General features: G+C 53.9%; 2 protein-coding genes across 3 annotated transcripts in view; one reads left to right on the top strand and one right to left on the bottom strand.

Moving 5' to 3' along the window:
- FANCA (FA complementation group A) overlaps positions 1-8,683 on the top strand; it is a 28,740-nt gene extending 20,057 nt beyond the window's left edge. The window contains exons 31-43 of the mRNA XM_063313161.1: positions 276-366; positions 1,412-1,581; positions 1,946-2,051; positions 2,897-2,956; positions 3,537-3,641; positions 4,213-4,325; positions 4,855-4,996; positions 5,230-5,292; positions 5,727-5,832; positions 5,927-6,002; positions 6,631-6,787; positions 7,447-7,539; positions 8,417-8,683. Coding sequence (XP_063169231.1) covers positions 276-366; positions 1,412-1,581; positions 1,946-2,051; positions 2,897-2,956; positions 3,537-3,641; positions 4,213-4,325; positions 4,855-4,996; positions 5,230-5,292; positions 5,727-5,832; positions 5,927-6,002; positions 6,631-6,787; positions 7,447-7,539; positions 8,417-8,512 — 1,378 coding nt within the window. The 3' untranslated portion in view covers positions 8,513-8,683. The remainder of the gene's footprint in view (positions 1-275; positions 367-1,411; positions 1,582-1,945; positions 2,052-2,896; positions 2,957-3,536; positions 3,642-4,212; positions 4,326-4,854; positions 4,997-5,229; positions 5,293-5,726; positions 5,833-5,926; positions 6,003-6,630; positions 6,788-7,446; positions 7,540-8,416) is intronic.
- On the bottom strand, positions 8,619-18,361 carry ZNF276 (zinc finger protein 276). Of its 2 annotated transcripts, none has more exons than XM_063313121.1 (11): positions 18,103-18,361; positions 15,529-15,838; positions 15,270-15,334; positions 13,708-14,193; positions 13,166-13,244; positions 11,492-11,569; positions 11,250-11,360; positions 11,096-11,171; positions 10,489-10,606; positions 9,782-9,881; positions 8,619-9,297 (listed from the first exon to the last, which is right to left on the bottom strand). In XM_063313121.1, the coding sequence occupies exons 1-11, from the start codon at positions 18,311-18,313 to the stop codon at positions 9,021-9,023; spliced, it is 1,911 nt and encodes a 636-aa protein (XP_063169191.1). In that variant the 5' UTR covers positions 18,314-18,361; the 3' UTR covers positions 8,619-9,020. The 2 variants fall into 2 exon arrangements, with proteins under 2 accessions (XP_063169191.1, XP_063169193.1); XM_063313123.1 differs by having other exon boundaries at positions 13,708-14,190.
- Between the last annotated feature and the right edge of the window lie 162 nt (positions 18,362-18,523).

Below are 18,523 nucleotides of genomic sequence, written 5' to 3'. Positions count from 1 at the left end.
CAGGTATCCTTTACAGTTGTCCTTTCTCTTTATCTACCCACTCCTCCAGCGGTTTGGTTCATTTCTTACGTGTTTTTATCGGGTTAGATCCAGACTCCATCATACCTAAGAACAGATCCGCTGAAGTGATCTGGAATCAAGACTTGTTGTCCAACTATATCTAGATCCAGCCAATTGGATATTAAAATGTGTATCCCATGATCTATTTTTTTCTAGCAAATGCCATGATTGCTCTTACGTATTCAGAGTTGTTTTTACGTTGCTTTGACTTTTAGGGCTGAGTCGGAAGCATGCGGTCTCCTGAAGAACCCTGAGCGTCCCACGACCCACGCAAGAGGAAGCCCTGATGTCTACTGCAGATTCCAGGTGGCGTGGCTGTCTTTTGTTTCACTTCATTTTGTTGTGAATCTCTTCACGTGAGCTTTGGGTGGGTCTGGTTTCGCTCCAGCAAACTCTATGGCCGAGGGGCTTTCCAGCCCACAAGCATCATGGCCCAGCTGCATGGCAAGTGGGCTGTGCCCGCTAGTCTGACCGGGCTCTAATTACCCTTTTGATAAGAGTGCATGAGAAAGCACATGGGGATGGCATTCCAACAGCCATCCCATGGATTAGCTGCAGGAGGAGGAAGAAACAATCCGTCGCTGGGGCTGACTGAGTGTGGAACAGCCTTCTCCAAGCTAGTGCCCTCCAGATGGGTCGGACTCCCAACTCCCATCACTCCCAGCCAGGTTGGCCAAATGTTGTGATTCCATTTGGCTGCATTGGGGAGTCACAGTAAAACTGCTCCCTCAGCTGGGTTGGGACAGGCGTCCCTCCTCTTCCAACCACCCACAGGTAATCCTCGCTTAACAAACACAATTGGGACTGGAATTTCATTAAATGAATCTCACCTGATTTTACCACCTTTTCTGCGGCAGTCGTTAAGTGAATCACGTGGTTCCCCACTGATTTTGCTTGCCAGAAGCCAGCCGGGAAGGTTGAAAATGGCAATCACGTGACCGCGGGACGCTGCAACTGTCATAAATGCAAACTGGTTGCCAAGCACCCAAATCACAATCACATGACCACCGGGATGCTGCAACAGTCATAAGTGCAAGAACCGGTTATAAGTTTTTTTTCAACACCGTTATAAATCCAAACCGTCACTAAACAAATGGTTGTTAAGTGAGGACTACCGGCACTTCTCTTCCAGAACCTTCTTCAGTAGTGTGTAGTGTGTGTATAATTCGCTGCATAACAATATGAAAAAGTGGCTGTCAGGATTTGCACATTAAGCGCTTACATCATTCTATGAACCGCCTTGGATGTGTCTGCAGAAGGCGCAGCCATGGATTTCCCCGGTTGCCTCCATCTTGGATTCTCTGCTTTGTGGGGGGTGAAGGGGCCTTAAAAGCCGCTCTCTCGATTCCAGGAGCTGGTGCTGGAGCTGGAGCTGGAGCGCAGGAGAGCCCTGCCGGGCGCCTCCGACAGAGAGGCGCACTTCCTGTTCCAGGTGTTCCGTGAGCGGCTGAAGGCTCTGGGAGACGGGTCTGCCCTGCGGGACAGGCTGCTCCGGCAGCAGGAGCTTCTCTCCCAGACAAGGTGAATGCCCAGGGACAGACCCCCCGCAGCCTCACCCCCCCTTCTCCCCCCTCGCTTTCTCCGTGGGTGGACAGGAGACCAGAAGGCCCAGTTCTGCCTCTGTGCATTCTGGATGTCATTAGCAGCCCGCCTGCCATTCAGATCTGTGGCAGTCCGAATATGCACTGAGTAATAGCTGAAACAGGATGGCTGTAGCCTAAAACAGTGCTTCGCAAGCTTGGCAACTTGAAGGTGGGTGGACTTCAACGCCCAGAATCCCCCCACCAGCCATGTTGGCAGGGGAATTCTGGGAGTCGAAGTCCACCCATCTTCAAGTTGCCAAGTTTGAGAAACACTGGCCTAAAAGGTGTTTGCTTTTCCTCAGGATTCTCTTAGGCCTGCCTCCGTCTGTTCTTGTGGCAACACGGAAGAAAGGAGGGAAAGTCGCGGTTGCCTGTGAAGACTTCTTCTCTTTTGTAAACACGGAACTGGTGCGTGTCACACCCTAAATGCCGCCGGCAGTGTTCTTGGGAAGTGCCCCAGGCGATCTGCCTTGCAACGTGGGAGTGCCATTGTTTAAAGCAAGCCAGGCTGCTCCCCTTCTGATCTATCAGGCATGCCAAAAAGAGTGACTCAGACTGGCATTTCCGTTCTGTTGACTTTTATTAGGGACTTCTTTTCTAGCCGGTTATGTTTGGGGATCCGTGTTGGTGAAAGCAGCTCCTCACCCTGTTCCTTTAATAGCATTTTGCTGCCTTGCCGGCTGACTCAGGAGGAGGAGCAAAATCCAACACGGGCTTGGCTGTCAAGTAGCGGAAGCACCTCCACTGAAGTACTGACTTGGGAGTGATTATCTCAGTTTCTTGGGAATACAGGTAGTCCTCGCTTAACGACCACAATTAGGACTGGAATTTCGGTTGCTAAGCAAAGCAGTCATTAAGTGAATCCAACCCAATTTTTTGTGGTGGCTGTTAAATGAATCACTGCAGGCATTAAGCGAACCATGTGGTCATTAAGCAAATCACGCAGTTCCCCATTGGTTTTGCTTGTTGGAAGCCAGCCAGGAAGGTCAAAAATGGTGATCATGTGACCATGGAAAGCTGCGATGGTCATAGATGCAAACTGGTTGCTAAGTGCCCAAATCGTGATCACGTAACTGGGGGAACACTGTGATGGTCATAAGTGTGAGGACAGGTTGTAAGTCGGTTTTTCAGCACCGTCGTAAGTCCGAACTGTCACTAAATGAATGGTTATTAAGTGAGGACTGCCTGTACTTTCCTTATCTCTATCCATGCTCCATGGGCACTCCTTCAAGAAAATTCTGATGTTGTTACAGAGGAATAGCTGTTCCAGAGGATGTTCTCTGCCTTACGACATCACCGCTCATTTCTTCAGGGTAAGAAAGACAAGAGGGCTTGTTATGTCTGTGCGAAGATAGGCCTGAGTTCCCCCTCCTGTTAAGAAACGGGGGCGTCTTTTGCCTGCATGACCGAAAGAGGAAAACAGCACCCCAAAAGATGAGCTTCGGCTGCCCTGCTCTGGGGACCCGCGAGGAGACGATGGGAGGGAAGCCGCTGATGGCTCTAAACAGGAGAGTTGCAGGAAGTCTGGCCATGGGGCTGAGCGTTCTCCTGGGATTGTGTTAGAATGGGGAGCCACAGGAATGAGGGGAAGGTGGCTGCGGCCACTCTCCAGGCAGCCTGGGCCCCCTGCTCTTTCCCCCGGCTCCAGTAGTGGGGAAGCAGGGCAGTGGCCGGAGGGAGGCCGCGAGCAAGAAGAGTGAGGGCAGAGGGGTGGCATCGCATCACTGCAGTCTGTGGGCTGGGAGGGCTTTAAGGTCGCTGGGAGTCGGGTGGCGTATGCACGTGGATGACGACGACGGCTGGTGGGTTGTGCCAAGTATGGTTTCTCTGCGGCTCCCCTTCATGTTGGGGACCCGTGGGGTTCCTGACCCTGATGGGCCTGCTGTTCCTCAGGGCCTGCTGAGCACCGGTTTGGAGTGTAACAACCCTGCCCAGGAGGTGACAGCCGCACTCTCCTCGTGCCAAGCTGGGTGTCCCATCCTCCTCTGTTCCGCTGCGGTAAGAGGCCTTCCATGACGACCTAATTTCTGAAACAACCCTTAAAAAGAATTCTCCAAGATTTGGGGCAGTCATCGAGGGCCACTTCCATTAATTGGTGCTGCAGGGGTCCTCATAAGCCACGCTCATTTTCGGAATTTGGAGACAGACATTTCATAAAACCACACAGAAGGTAAGTGCAGTCCTGGGGGGCAAGGTGCCAAAATACTCAGATTCTCTGGTCAAAAGTAACGATGAATGCATTATTCTTACACTTCCTGAAGACGTTCCAGTTATGCAGAACCTGTTTTTAATAAAGAAGTAGATAAAAGCCTCAGGAATGTTTTGTTTCCTTCCCCAGCCTTCCCTTTGGCTGCAAGAACAGCAGCTGCCCCAATAAGGCTTGAAAAGCGGCTTGTTGGGCGCCTGGGGAGCGAGAGGCCCGAGTGCCACCGTTGCCATGGCATGGCTGGGAGGAGGAGGGTGAGGGTCCTTTGGATTCTCTGGACCCTCCGTAAAGCCCAGCGCAAAGTTGGGCATTTCTGTGAGAAGCGCACATGGTTTTACAAACTCTCTGTTTGCCTTTCTCCAGCGATGGTGGCAGAGGCTGGAGTTTGTGCTCTGCTCACAGTGGGAGAGACTCTTTGGCGTTCCCCTGGCACAGGGGCTGCAGAGCCTCAAGGATTTACAGTCGTCTTTCAACAGGTAAGCCCAAGGAGCCGTAGCAGTGCAGCTGGTGAGCTTCTGCGAGGTGCTCGCGTCTGCTGCCCCCGCAAAGAGGCGGTCAAACTGCAGAGCAGAGCAGAGCAGAGGGGCTCTGTCCCAGTTGCTGTTGGCTCTTCGCCTGATCAGATGGATTCCCCCTGCCCTTGTATGGCCCGGAGGGCTCTCCTTGCCCTTATTCCAGCTTGTCTGATGCCCCTTGCCAGCTGCTCCTCCTCCTCCTCCTCCTCGAGTGGCTGACCTTTGGCACAGGTGCACATTGGCAGTGCTGAGGGACAGGTGTCAGAGAAGCTGAAGAGCAGTCCTATTTGCCCTGACTGCTGGTGGTCAGGATGGCTTCTCTCCCTGGGAAGGAAGAGAGAAAGCGGGCCCTCCCGATTCCGTCCAGGAGGAGAGACCATCGGAGAGGATCTTCCCTGTGATACTGGGGGAGCAGAAATCCAGCCGGGCTGTGTGCCTGCATCAGGACCGGCTGGCTACTTTTCCACTGACCCCTGCCTTCACCTCCTAGCTTTCTTTCATCTGAAGCAACTTCTCTGCCCTCCAACCTGACGTGGGTTTCTGCCACTTTCCTCCACTTCGCTCTTCAGCAGCAAGTAGAGCCTGAGAAAAGGGGGGATGTGCTGAAAAGGTTGGGGCCCAAAGCGGAGCAGGTGAGCTATTTCAGTTTCCACTTCCAGGAGGAAAATCTGCTTAGGTGAGAGTTCTAGCCGAGAGCAGAACTTAAAAAAAAAAAAATACTGCTGGGGAGAGGGAGGGGACTCCCAAGGTGGACAAAAATGTTGACTTTGTCGTTGGGTAGTCCGGCGGACGGACTGGGCGCTTGAGCTTCAAGTCAGTAACTGTTGTGGCTGTTTTTATTTGTCGTTCTCATTTAAACTGGCAGTTCCTGGTGTATGTCTTCTTCTTTTCTGTCACGGATTTCATCTCAGCAAAAGTGGCACCACAGGTGAGTTCTATTTTCCTACTGGCTGGTTGTGATGGGGAAATGGAGGAAGGCCAAATGACTCCCAAGCCCACCATGGTTTGACCTTTGCAGACGTGGTACATCTGCTGTGCCTCCTATTGGTAAAAGCTGTGCAGTGCCATGTGAGCTCAGGAGGACACAGCTGCTTTAAAGAGCTGCAGATTCATGCTCTGAAGCCCCTTTTGGAATGGCATCTAAAGCACTGCCCAGATCCTTTTAAACATGTATCATCTGCATAAACTAGCTTGAGGAGGCCCATCCACAAAAGGTGGCTGCAAAGTAGGCTGCTTGCGAAAAAGAGGTTTTTTGCAGATGGTGGACAGAGGCGGCTGTGGTTTGTTTAAAGCTGCACAATGGCTGTGTGAAGAACCCGGAAATAAAAATGTGATTTAATTTATGTTAACTGTAATTTCCAGGAAGGAATGGATGTTTGCAAAGCTTTGGAATGGAGCTCCAGGGTGCTTCAGTGCTTGGTGGAACAAGGGGCTGGCTGGCCGGCCGTCTTTTGTCCGGCAGGAACAGGTACAAAATCTTTCATCTGCTACAGTTCAGGATAGAACCGACAGCAGCGCTCTCAGGGTGAAACCTGGCATTCCTGTCCCTTTTGGCTTTGCAGGCTGCAGGCTTTATGAAGCCTTGCACGACACTGTACCAGATCAGCACTTGAAGATGTTGCCGGTTGCCTTCTACAGGTAAGCTTCAGAACTGCATTTTGCATATAAAAAATGGAACTTTGGGGAAGAGGAGGACAGTGGGAAAATGTCAGGAGGAACTCGTCAAGGCAATCAGTTTCAAAACAGTTGCATCTTTTAAAGAGGAGGAGAAGAGAAAAGCTTTCCTCGCTCTGAGACCAAAGAGCACGGCCTGTCTTACCCCGACTGGGGTCAGGGGTCGCCCCTCTGGGGCTGGTGGCGCCCTCAGAGGAGTCAGAAGGGCCTTCTGGCCTGCCTTCCAAGCCTTCGCCTTGTTCTCTTTTCCGCTGACAGGAACTTAGCCTTTGGGACTAGCCAGCTTCTCAGGGCATCCATTCTTTGGTGATGTGCTTATGACAGTTGCGCAAATGTTCTCACGAGATTGTGGGCTCTCACAAAATTCCTGACTAGTAATTGTCCTAGAGAGCACGTAGAGTGCTATTTTCCTCTTTCAGGTGGGTTCTCGCCCTCGATTGTCTCAGCCCTTGACTTGAGCGTTCAGGTAAAGATAGGCCGCCGAGGGCCGGCTTGAGCTCTGCCCGCAGCCTTTCCTTCCTCTGGGTGATGCAGAGGTGCCCTGAGTCGATTAGCCGTCTGCTCGTGGTTAACGTGTGCTCCTTTTCCCCAGCCTTCTCTTCGCCTCTGATGCAGAGCAGCTTATCCGACAGCAAGCGTTCCTGCGCGTTGCTGTTGACATGTATGCGCAGCTGCTCCAGCTCTTCACGGAGGGGACCGCGGTGGCCGGGCCAAGCGAGAGGGAGCAGCCCCTGCACGTCGGCAGCCTTGTGAGCACGCAGGTTCCTTTCCTTGCATGGCTGGGCTTGCCCTCCAGCATTTCCTTCCTGTGCAGTTCTCTTTCCTTGGCATCCGCAGGCCACCCACCCGTGGGTTGGTTTCCATGACCCATTAATTGGGAGACACCCGGCTTCCCCAGAGAGCACTCCAAACACTGTAGGGCTGAGTGGTGCCGCAGTGCATCTGCACACGTATCGTGAGAAAAGAGAGTATGTCGCTGCATCACAAGCAAATATAACTGCTGCAACAATTTTGCCCTTCAGTTTTGCACTTGTGTGTTGGCTGGGACTGTGAAATAGAGAAAGCAGCCTTCCCTAACAGGAAAGATATGCTGGAATTGCAGCTCCCAGAATCCAAAGCCAGCATAGCCAAAGGCTGAGAATTCTGGGAAGGCAGTCCGAACACACCGGCTGATGAAAACTTAGAAACAACTGCAGAAGGCTATCAAAGGCAGTGTCTGAACAAGAATAATACTTTCAGTACATTTCAGCATGTGTGAGCGTACAATTACTCACTGTCTGAGAAAAGACTTAAGCAAGGCCAGACATGAGATGGCTGGAGAAGATAATCCATCGGCCAGCTGCAGTCCCTCCAGTTCTTACACTGGATCTCCTACGAAGTCGGTTTGAACTGGGTTTGTCTTCTCTAGGAAGATTCATTAACGCTGATCAAACAAGCACGGCAGCTCCTGCTCTGTGTAATCCCCCTGTGTCCTCCAGAGACCTTCTCCAGCCTCCAAGAGGTGAGTGCCTGCTCTGAACATCAGAAATACACAGTGGCACAGAAGCTGGTCCTTATTCTGTTGAACCTTCCTGAACGTAAAGTGCGGTGCTTCTTAATCTTTGTCACACGTCCTTCACAAGGTTTTCCCTGTAAATTTCACTGGCGCTGCAGAGATTTCAAATCTGGCCTTCACTGGAATTGAGAGGGCTCTGCAGTTCTGCCGGGAGGATGCAGACGGCATGCGTAAACCAGCTCTAGCCGATGGGAAGGACAGAGATGGGGGCCCATGCCAGCTCCTGCAGGAATCTCCCAGTCCTTCCTCTGCTCCTCCCACCAGGAAGCCAGGAATCCGACCTGAATCTCTGTCATTTGCATGTCCTGCTGAGAGCTGCTTAGCCTCAGCCGGCCTCGCCCGCATCTTCAGCCCTTTCATCCCACGCCAGCAAAGCAGATGCCACTGCCTGAAAATTTGGTTTGGGGAGAGGCGTAGGTAGTCAGCAGAGCTTCCGCTTTGCCTGTAGATGGTCCGTTCGGTCCCGGCTTCTCCAGCTGGAAGGAAGCCAGCTGCAGGGCTGCTGTTGAGTCAGAGCAGACACCACAGCCCAGGTGGAGTCTGGCCTGGTAGACAGGCAGCTTCCCTTTTTCCCAGATTCTCAATCCTCCACGCCAAGGAACCGCCTGTCCTGTGGCTTTGGCACACCCCGACTGCTCTTACCTATAGTCATTGGAAGCCGTAGGACACCGGGAGGTGGTGCGACGCGTTTGGAAACAATACCGCGCCACAAACTTTTTCTTCGGACCGACTGGGACAAGGGAGGGCTGGCAGCAGTCTCCCTGGTCTGCTGAGGATTTTGCTTTACGGTCAGAGCCACATCTGCACTTCTTTCCCTTCCCAGATGTTGTCCCTCTGTGGCGTTCTGGACCCAGAGCTCAAGGCGGCCCTCGTCAGCGCAGGGGGGGATCTGCTTGAGGAAGAACTCCCACTCTTCTGAAGGCCGAAGCCCACGAGCCAGGGCCTCGGACGAATTCCTGCAACCCCCCTCCCCAGCCAAAGATGAACAAACCGAGTACGTGCCTTGGAGCCGAATCTGTCCGGAGTACTGTGTAAATAATTTATTACAAGCATAATTATGACGTTGTAACAATAAAAATTAGGTTACAAATGTTCCGTTTTTCGTTTTGAGATTGGCTTTAGAATTTAATGTAAAACATCTGGTCTGGATTCAAGTTTCCATCATTGTCGAGATCCATCGCAGGGAATTCAGGGGCATCTACGGACTCTGTGCACCTTTACAACAGGTGTGACTTCTCCCTAAGCTGCTGCGGCCATGGCTGACGTAAACATGGGGGGAGAGGGTGGTCACAGCAAGGGAAAGCTCTTCACAAGCCAGCGGAAATTATTTCCCAGGGTCCTCCTCTGAAGAGCCGTTGAAACTCGATACAAACTCCTGCTCTGCGACTCGGGCAAAGCTGTTTCGGGGCACTCCTTCCAGCAGGGGTTCAGGTGGGCTCCTGCTGCGCGCTCAGTTCCGCTTTTATGGGCTGGCCTTCCACGGCACCTGGCAGCACCCTGGGCTCGGGCTCCCCCGCCTTGGCCTTCTCCTGTGTCTGGGTCAGGGGGTGCACCATGGACATGTGGACGTTCAGGTTGTGGGCCTTCTCGAAGCGCTTCCCGCACTGGTCGCAAGCGAACTCCAGCTCGGTCTCTGCTTTGTGTTTGGTCATGTGGTATTTGAGGGACGCTCGCTGTCTGCACTGGAAGCCACAGACTTCACACCTGGGGAAGGAAAGCAGAGCAGAGGGTGCCACTGCCATGAAGGACATGAAAAATCGACTTTTACACAGCTTCACGGAGGTAAAAACGTTCTCAGACCTTTACGTTCTAGCTGGGCTTCATACCGTATTTGAAAAAGCTTCCAAGTTCCGTATCACCCGTTCAGGAAGCCACTTCTGCAAAAAAGGAGCATCTGCGGGAACGGCCATGCTTGCTCTAGTGGGAGTCCGGCAGCTGCTTTTCTTTTGCAGAGGGGAGGCTCTCCTGTTTGAATTGTTTAGAGACCTTATTCCTAGAACCAGCATTCTCACTAGAGGACATGTAAGTAATAAAAACACTCGTCTCAGGGCTGAAAGACAGCGAGCATTTGAGTGTGTGTGTGTGAGATCTCCCATTTGATGGTGTGTCTACAGGTCAAGACCATTCTCTGCCAAAAAGCTCCCAAGTGTAGCTTCAAGCAGACTCCTGGATCGGGGCCAGCACTTACTGAAGTGGCTTTGCTCCCGAGTGGCGCATCTGGTGGACGGACAGATGTTTGCGCTGCTTGAACGTCTGGCCGCATTCATCACAGATGTAGTTCCGTACCTCTGGTTGGAGAAGAAAACAAACCATTATTTCCCGTCCAGGTCTTATAAGAGGTTTTTTTGGATTGTGAATTCTAAACTCTCTGTATTTTCCAGAAACTTGATGTGTCTCCTCCTGGCTGCAAGCAGGGGCCCCCAGTTTGGAGGAGGGCTTCCCTGTGGAACTGGAAAATCAGCGTGGGGCAGTTGAGGAAAATCTGATGCCTACTCCCCGAGATTCCATTTCTACTACCCCCTTTAGCCTGACTGGATTAGTGGCAGGTCCTTTAAGAAACTGGCTAGGGAAGGAACCCAGGAGGTCGTTCTGTTGCCGCTTGGGGGTCCAGCTCTACTGAGGGAGATGCTTGTGGTGGGGTGAGCTAGAGAAAAGGGGGTTCCACTTCTTAGGACCTGCCCCTCCCCTGGTTGGTCTCTCTCTGCCCTTCCAACAGGGGTGCCTGCAGGAACAGGATTGCTCTTGGCCCTGCATGGGGGGGGGGGGGCAATGAAGTTCACCTTCCTGAAATCTGCCAGACTAAAGCACAATCACAAACCCATCTGTGGCGGTAAGAGTGGTCTGCAGTTTGTGGACAGATGAACTCTTCAGCGTGATGACCGTGAAGGGCCCTACCAGTATGAATGAGCTTCACGTGGCGCTGAAGGTAGCGGTCAATCATGAAGACTTTGTTGCACCCTGGGTGGGGACAGGGCCTTTCCCGGACCTCTTCGTGATGTTCCTTGATGTGCTTCTAGGCCCAACGAGAGAGGCGGCATTATGGGGGTGGGTTGTCCTCAGGCACTATTTCACCATCACGTTCGACCAAGAGCGCTGCTGGCTCTTACCCTCCCCCCGCTTTCTGTTTTTTTTTCCAGTGCCGTTTGCTGTGGCATTTTGAATCTGCAGTGGCAGTCATGCGTTTAGAATCAACAAGTTCCATGCGCTCTATCAAATCTGCAGCGGAACCTGGGCTCTGCAGAAGGCACTGCTTTATTTATAATGCAGATGTTCTTCTCCTTAGGATCAAAAAAGGGTTCCCACCCAAAATAAAGCTCACTAAGGCTGTAACTGGTGACTGGATGTTTTGCTTTAGATGTATCTTTTCTTGCAGTGGCTAATGCCCCTGGAAGTTACTGGAAGGAATTCCACACCTTTAAACCATCGACCCTCATGGAATGCGCCTGGCCTTGGGAATGAACCCCTGAAGGGCGGCTTCTCTCCACGCAAAGCTCTCGCTTACCTTCATGCCATCCGCCCCTCTGTAAACAGCTGTGCAGCCCTGATAAGGACACTTGTAAATGTTTGGCAGCTCCTCCCTGGAGAAGAAAGGGGCAGCCGGGTCAGAAGAGAGGCAGCCTGCCCTCAGGACCTCTAACCACAGACCTTTCGGGTACCTTTCACACTTGATCTTCTTCTTCCAGCCCGGTTTGGGTCCTGGCTTCTTCCTTACTTTTGGTTCTTCCAAGTTGGCTTCTTTGCTTTCCACTTTTCTGTTGCTGGACACCCTGAGAGGAACGGAACATAGCACAGAAAGTGGCTGGCTTTTTTTTTTTTTTTAATTTGGAAATGGGGGGGAAAGGAAACGTTTGTGAATCTGCACCTGCAGAAGCTGCAGCAGTCTGGAGCAGAGACCTACCTCTTTTCTGGATAAGGCTCGAAAGAATCATCTGAAGACTCTGCTCTCTTGTCATTTTCATCATCGCTCGAAGACTCTCTGAGAAAGGAAAGAGACTTTTAACTATCTCATTGGGCATTAATCCAACACACTTCAGTGAGCCTTTTTTAGAGAACAGGCGAAAAAAAAGTGTAATAAATAGAATAGAAATACTATCAGCAGGAGAAACAACTTGGCAGCCAAGTTACCTTTTCTTGGCCAGCAGCTCTGAGTTCAGGAATCAAAGAAACTAATTTCTCTGAAAGAAAGTGGCCGAGAGCAGGTGGATGAAGTGTCGTGCAAAAGGTACAGAGCCACCAAAAAGCAAGGAAGGAAACTGGCCGTGTGTCTGAAAGGGAGCGCAAGAACTTGGCCACTCAAATAACTGAAATAAGCTTTCATCAGTTGCAGTATTCCTTCTAAAAGCTAAAAAAACATGCCTGCAGACGTTCCTGAGAAAGAGAATTCTTGAAAGGATTCCAGGGGTGAGAAGATAGATTTCTACAACTTTCTCTCCTTGTACCGCCCCCCCGTCACTTACTATGAATTAGTTGTATCTCAAAACACCGCTTTAACGTTTAGAACCACCAATAATGGTTACCCAGTTTTGTCCCAATATACAATCTTATTCAATCAAATTCCCCCAACGTCCGTGTATTCTTGAACACTTAGCAAATTTTTAAAATTGTACATACAGGCTTCCCAGTCTGGAATATGACAACAGACCAGACCCTTTTCATACCTATCCCAGACTTAGCAGCTCTGTTTTCACCATCACCAGCCACCTGATCCTTTTTAGCTGGAGAGGTGAGGGTTGAACGCAGAACCTTCCGTGCAACCGAGATCCTCAGCTGTTGCTCTACCCTCCAAATGTCTGTTGTGGGTGAGGCTTTTCTGGAAACAACACGAGCAGCAGCTGCTGTTTGAGGAGGCAGTTTTATGGCCAAGGTAATACAGCAGTACCCGGCTTGGCTTGAGTTGATTATTCACCAAGTTATTATCTACAGCCTCCATAATAACAGTCATACAGCTCTGCCCTCACTGTTCTGGGATCACCAGCACTCCAGTATTGGAGGTAGCTCTGTCCAGAAGATGACAGCGGAACAAATTGTGACTTCAAAGGCAAACAGGTGGCTGCAGGTCTCCTGAAAAGGACCCTGGAAAACGTGGTAGCCGCATCCCCATCAAACCAATAAAGATCCACGAGCAGCCTACAGAATTCCAGTCTCTGCAACTCCAGGAAATACTATTCTGGGGCCTAGGATCTCCAGATGCAACAGCTTCCAGCAACCAACCGGCGTGACCAGCAGTAAGGAAGGTGGGGATTTGGTGCTTAAGAGAGGTGAGGGCTCAGCCCCCAAGTAGTTTTCTAAAGCTTCAACTGGGGCTTGGAAACTTTTCTCACTCATAAAACAACAGGGACAGGCCTGATTTAATGTGGAATTTGTCCAAAGAATGATGTTGTCAAACTATTCAAAGAAAACATCACGAGCTTATAACAAAAGCTATTCTTCAGCCACCGTCAATTACCACTTCCCTCCCCATAAACAGTCTCCAGCAACCAAATCCTTTTGGTGGGGTGTGATAAACTTCTCCCTGCAACACCATCATTTTCAAGCTTGCAAAGATGACATTTCAAACCCACTCTTCTCTCACCCCTCAGAAAGGTCACTGAACGCGTCTTTTACCCGCTCATCTGATGCAGTGGAGAGTGCCAGCTTCTCACTCGGCCGTCCTAGGAAAACGAAAACGGCATGGGTTACAAAGGGGAGAGCAGACAGCCCTGCAGAGCAGAGACCGTTCGGCACGCAGTTCCTCGGCCAACAGAGATGGAGAGAGACGAGCTTTCAGTGACAACAGCCTGCTTCCTCCTGAGAAGGAGAGGGCGTCTGGGCTACAGGGAGCAATTAACAGAGCAGAAACTAAAAATAACACACAATGAAAATGTGCAAGGGAAGGGCTCTATAAAGCAGAAATGGGAGCATTTATCTCCAAGTGCTTAATCAATGATCACCTCCTTTCCACAGGACCCAAAAGAATAAGTTATCCGGGAAGGGAGCGTAGAAAGGTAGGCTCAACCCGTTTGGCACCAGCATCCCAGATGGGTGGCTCTCTAGCGTCAGCCTGCGCACGCCAGCTCCCTCGGGGAAGCAGCTTCCACGAAACTGACTGGTCACTGCCAGGGGCTACCCTCTTACCTGGGCTACCAGTCCGGGGACAGGCTGCTTGGGGCAGGTCCTCCTGCAAAGGGTCTTGCAGGGAAGGCAAACCTTGGCTCTCCGGGACAAGGCGTTCTGTGCCGGATGCTGGCAAAGCAGTCCCGCTGTCTGCAGGCTGCTGGCCAGCTGCTGCTCTAGAAGTGCCATGCTGGGGCTGCCATGGCGGGATGGCAGCCCCGGGGCCATCAGAGGCCACCCCGTTGCCTGTCACGTGCTGAGAGAGGCCCTTCTTCAGTCCCCACTGGACAGCCAAGGCGCTGTCTACCAGCAAGGTGCTGCAGTCCGAGTCGGTGCTCATGATGTAACTGTGGCCCTCTTCGCAGCCCCACACAGCTCGGATGATCCCACAGTACTCGGACGACAAGACGCTCTGCAGGCTGGGGGCCATCGGGCAGTTCTCCGCGTGGCCGTGGCTCCACATGACCAGCTGGTGAAGGCACTGTGGGCTGGAGGTGATCAGGTCTGCTGTTCACAGGGAGGAAAACAGCCAGCGGTCAAGGAGCCCATCCACCCTGCCCCAGTTATGGCTGCAAGAACCTGCGGGGGTGGTCCAGCCTCCCAGCTGAAATTAAGGACAGCCTGCCATGCTCAGACTGGGCCTACTGGCCAACACCTTCCTTCCCGCACCACCCCTGCCAGTGACGGGCAGTCCCTACTAGACGGGCACTGGATCACCTCCGGAACACATCAACCGAATTTCCATTCAAAAAATAAAATTGAAAATGGAGCTGGTGTGTGTTTTGTCAGGATGACCAAGCTGAGGCCTTGTCTTCATTTCACATCTGCACACCTCACAGGTGTGGGGTGAGGCTCAATTTTAACTTAAAACAGATACATAATGCATCAGACTATGAATGCACATCTGGAAGTTTGGTGGTTTCAGTCCTGGGAGAATCACACGTGGGGCAGGCAGGAGGACTTCCCCTTAACAGATACAGGAATGAAATCCATGCACAATCGTTCATGCCACTTGTGTCCTTCCGTTTTTTTAAAGGAAGTTTCCTATGCAGACGTAGCTACATCCGACGTGAAGGGTGCCAGGTAAAAATTGACTATAACGAGTCCAGGTTCTGACTCTCCCCACCAGTCCCTTCAAAGCACAGGGTATGCTGTCCTATGGACAACTTATTTGAAAATCAGTCCAACATGTTGTACATCATTTGAGAAGTCTGCGCGACACGTTCAATCAACAGCGCATGGCACCTACAAAAAGACCAGTGCGTATGCCTTAAGCTAACATGCTGCGTAAAATCCCTACAGGAGTATCAGCTAACCTAGCTTGAATCGCGGAGAAAAAGCATTCTGCTCCTTGGTTCAGATCAGAAGCTGGCATCCTAGCTCTACAAAGGATGGCAGCGCAGACTCACTGGAACCCAAAGCTATCCTGCTGGCATCCAATGTGGAGCACAAGGCCTGTGCTGACCATCCTGAGCTGGCAGGATCCGGCCACAAGGGCAGCCCAAGGAGAAGCACCCTTCAGCTTTGGAAGCAGCAGGCAAACCCCGTTTGCTAGGAGTGGCACGACTCAGCATCTCACGTACCCAGACAAGGGGCCTCTCCTTCTCCGGCTGAAGCAGTGGGCAGTGGAGGCTGGACAAGATTGTTCCTGTATGCAGAAGAGAAGGCGGACAGGTCAGAGCAGGAAACTCTCGTGTAGAAGTGCCCTTTCGCAAGCATGGGGTTGCTCTGCCTGCCTGGAAATCACTCGGGCAGAAGAGAAGATGCCCGCCCCTCAGAGGAGACGCCTGGGCGGTGGGCAGACTGTGGGCAACACCGAGGCCAGGAGGCTGCGCAACCTACTTTCCTCGTGGCTTGGGGTGTCCCGCGGGCGAGACGTTGACCTTCTGGATGAAAGCCTTCAGGATGCTGCGGCACTTGTAGAACTGGGCGTGGCACCTCTTGCAGACGAACGGGGGAAGAGACGGGTCCTGCTGGACGGTCACCCCCACCAGCCGCTGGAAGTCTGTGAAGAAGACCTGGTCCAAGCGCCGCTGCCTCTCGGAGCTCTCGCTCGCGACGGGGAGCTTCCCAAAGGCGTTTCGCAGGCTCCGCGAGGAGAACTTCCCATGGCAAAGCCGGCAGTAGCCCGTGCCCAGGCCCCGGTTAATTCCTGCGTGGGTTGCAAGAGAGGAGGTCGGCCTGGATGCTCAGCTCAGAGAGGCCTCCTGTGTTGGAAGGCAGCGGTCCTCTCAGCCAGGAAACCGACTCGGGCTCGGGTCCTTCTAGACCGAGATCTGAGCTTAAGCTGAACCATTTTCCAGCTGTGGCCCCCCCTTTCCCCTACAGGAAAGGGCACTTTCCTCCGGAAGCAAAATGGCCGTGCACGGGGAGTTTAAGTGCTTGGTGGGTAAAGCGTGCAGCCTTTAGGGCTCCCCACTCCCGGATGCAGGCCTGTGTTCTAGCAGCAAAGTGTGTTTGAGGATCCAGACCCAGGAAGTGCTACTGTCTGACCCCAGAAGCAGGAACTTGTTCTGCTGGAATCCAAGCGGAGGAATCTGAGCTTGTCTTGATACAAAATAGCATTTACTGCCTCTGTAGCTGAATCTCTCCTGTTACAGTTCACTTCTGGGGTTTTATTAGAGAGAGAACGGCAGAGCCCTGGCAGCTCATGGGGCAAGCAAGTTTGCGGGCACAGGGCCGAGCCGACTGCTCAGGCCCGTGGCCACGCCAGCTTCACACCTCTGCCACCCCCGCTTCGCTCTCCAAACTGAAAACAGGGTCTGGCACCGGGCCCCATTTCTATTCAGGGAGAAGTCAGCCCTGCCTTGGCCTGTTCAGCGCCCTCTGCTAGAGGAACACGCTTTTTGCAGAAAGCTCTTGGCATCTCCTCCTCACGGCCACGCTGGCCTGTCAGGCCGAGGCCGCCTTGCTCACGGGTGGCGCTACCGGTGCCACAGAGCATCATGTTGCAGGACCCTCTCCTCCAGGGCCAGCTTGCCACCCTTCCTGAGGAAATTCACTCTGGCGCATTCATGCAGGCAACAGGCAGAGGGCACCAGGTCCAAGGGATGCTCCACATTTAAGAACTAGCGTGGGTGGCATTATCTCTGAGGACCCAGCAGATTTTTCATCAGGTTCATGGGATTTTTCTAGCTCTTCCTAAGCACACTGAACACCCCGCTCAGTCCTTGAAAGCTGGATCCAACCAGACACCCCTCAGCTCTTCCATGCTGTTCCCACCCAACCAAGCCCCCCCCCATGGGAAGGGTCTACCCCTGCCACTCTTAACCCCTCTGAAATCAGTTCACCCTCTGGCAGGCATTCCCCATCACGGGAGGCTGGCCAAGTCATTGCTCCATGGGCCGACCCTGGGGGTTTTCAGCTTTGCCATCAGGGTGTGTGTGTGTGTGTGTGTGTGTGTGTGATCATTTGTGATGGTTCTGCCTTGCGCCAAGCCAAAAAGTTTGGCACAGGCACCTGATCTGGGCCAAGGAAGAGGTCCAACCAAAGGCCCTTGTGTGAAGATGCGGCAGCTCACAACTGGCACAAGTCATGCATTAGCCTGGAAGGACTTTTGTTGCCATCTCTGCATCAAATTGGGGTTAGTCAACTGGGGGCAAGAATTCCCCAGTCCTATCAACTTCTCCTGCACTTGGTCATCCCAAAGGTGGCCCCCGGATGGGTTCAGTAGTGAAGCAGCTGGCCCACGCTGCAGCCTCAGCACCCAACGCTGCTTGGAAATGTCCCTGGCAAACCGGCACCTCCTCCAACTTTGCCGGGACGGAGTGGCGGGAGAGGCGGCCTCCCTGGATCCACTCAGCCTCCGCGGGCGTCTTCCAGGCGCCCCCAGGGCGCTCTCTCGGCCGTTACTGAGCTCAGCGGAGGAAGCCGACCTGCGTTCGTCCTGCCCGGCCCCTGGGTCCCCGCTCCAGAAGCGACCTGGGGATCCTGCAGGCGTCCCGACCCGCGAAGGGCCGCCCCCATCCCCGGGCTGCTTGCGACTTCAGAGCGCGCCGCGCAGCCGCTTCGCCCGTCTGCCCGGCGGCCGGATTTCGGCCTGCCGGACCCCGTCCCACCGAAACCGAAGCGTCCCCACGGCGGCGGTGCGGCTTCCGGGGACAGCGCCCGGAGCGGCCCGCGCCTCCCCGCCTGCCAAGCTCTGGGGCCCCGCTCTGCTCCTCCGAGCGCCGGCGCAGGTCGGATCCGGCCGAGGCGGGTCAGCCGAGGGAGAGCGGCCGCTCTGGCGCCCGTCGGGGTGACAGAGCCCAACCGAAAGAAGGCGGCGCCCGCGCCGGGGCCCCCAGATCGCCCGGCCTCCCCAGCGCCGGTGGCTCCGGGGCCCTCTCGCCGCCGGTGCTGCTCAGGGGCGGCGGGCGCGGCGGCGGCGCGGAGGCCCGGCGGCCCTCCGCAGGCGAAATACGAGGGTCCGCTCACCCGCCACGGCCGGTGCGGCTGCCGCTTCCGAGGCCGGCGAGGCCCAGCGCTTGGGCTCCGGAGCGCTCTTCTCCTCCCGGGCGGCGGCGGCGCGTCCCCGGCGCGTCCTGCTCGCCGAGTCTCGCCTTGTGGTCTCGGCAGCCGGCGGCTCCGAGCCGACCCTGGCCGCCAGCGCTGCGGGCAAGAACCGGCCACGCCGATCCCGCTTCATGGCCGCGCAGAGCCCCCACCAGCCGCTGCTCGGAGGCTCCGGAGCCTGTCCCCCCGCCCAGTGGCTCGGCTCGGCACGCAGCGCCCCTGGCGGACGGAGGAGCCCGCCGGCCCGCCCGCGCCTGCCAACAGCCCCGCCCGACGGTGTCGGCGCGGCCGCCTCAGACCCCCGAGCACCCCCGGCAGCCTAGGGGAGCAGCGGGGCGGGTAC

This window comes from Candoia aspera, chromosome 11 (assembly GCF_035149785.1).
Source record: "Candoia aspera isolate rCanAsp1 chromosome 11, rCanAsp1.hap2, whole genome shotgun sequence".
Classification (NCBI taxonomy): Eukaryota; Metazoa; Chordata; class Lepidosauria; order Squamata; family Boidae; genus Candoia; species Candoia aspera.
This window is presented reverse-complemented; position numbering and strand designations above follow the sequence as displayed.

Coding starts and splice junctions, on each gene's coding strand:
- ZNF276 (XM_063313121.1), bottom strand. CDS start 18,313: ATGAAGCGGGATCGGCGTGGCCGGTTCTTGCCCGCAGCGCTGGCGGCC. Junction 10,607..11,095: donor GAGGGGCGGATGGCATGAAG/GTAAGCGAGAGC, acceptor CGTTGGGCCTAG/AAGCACATCAAGGAACATCA. Junction 9,298..9,781: donor TCGGGAGCAAAGCCACTTCA/GTAAGTGCTGGC, acceptor TTCCTTCCCCAG/GTGTGAAGTCTGTGGCTTCC.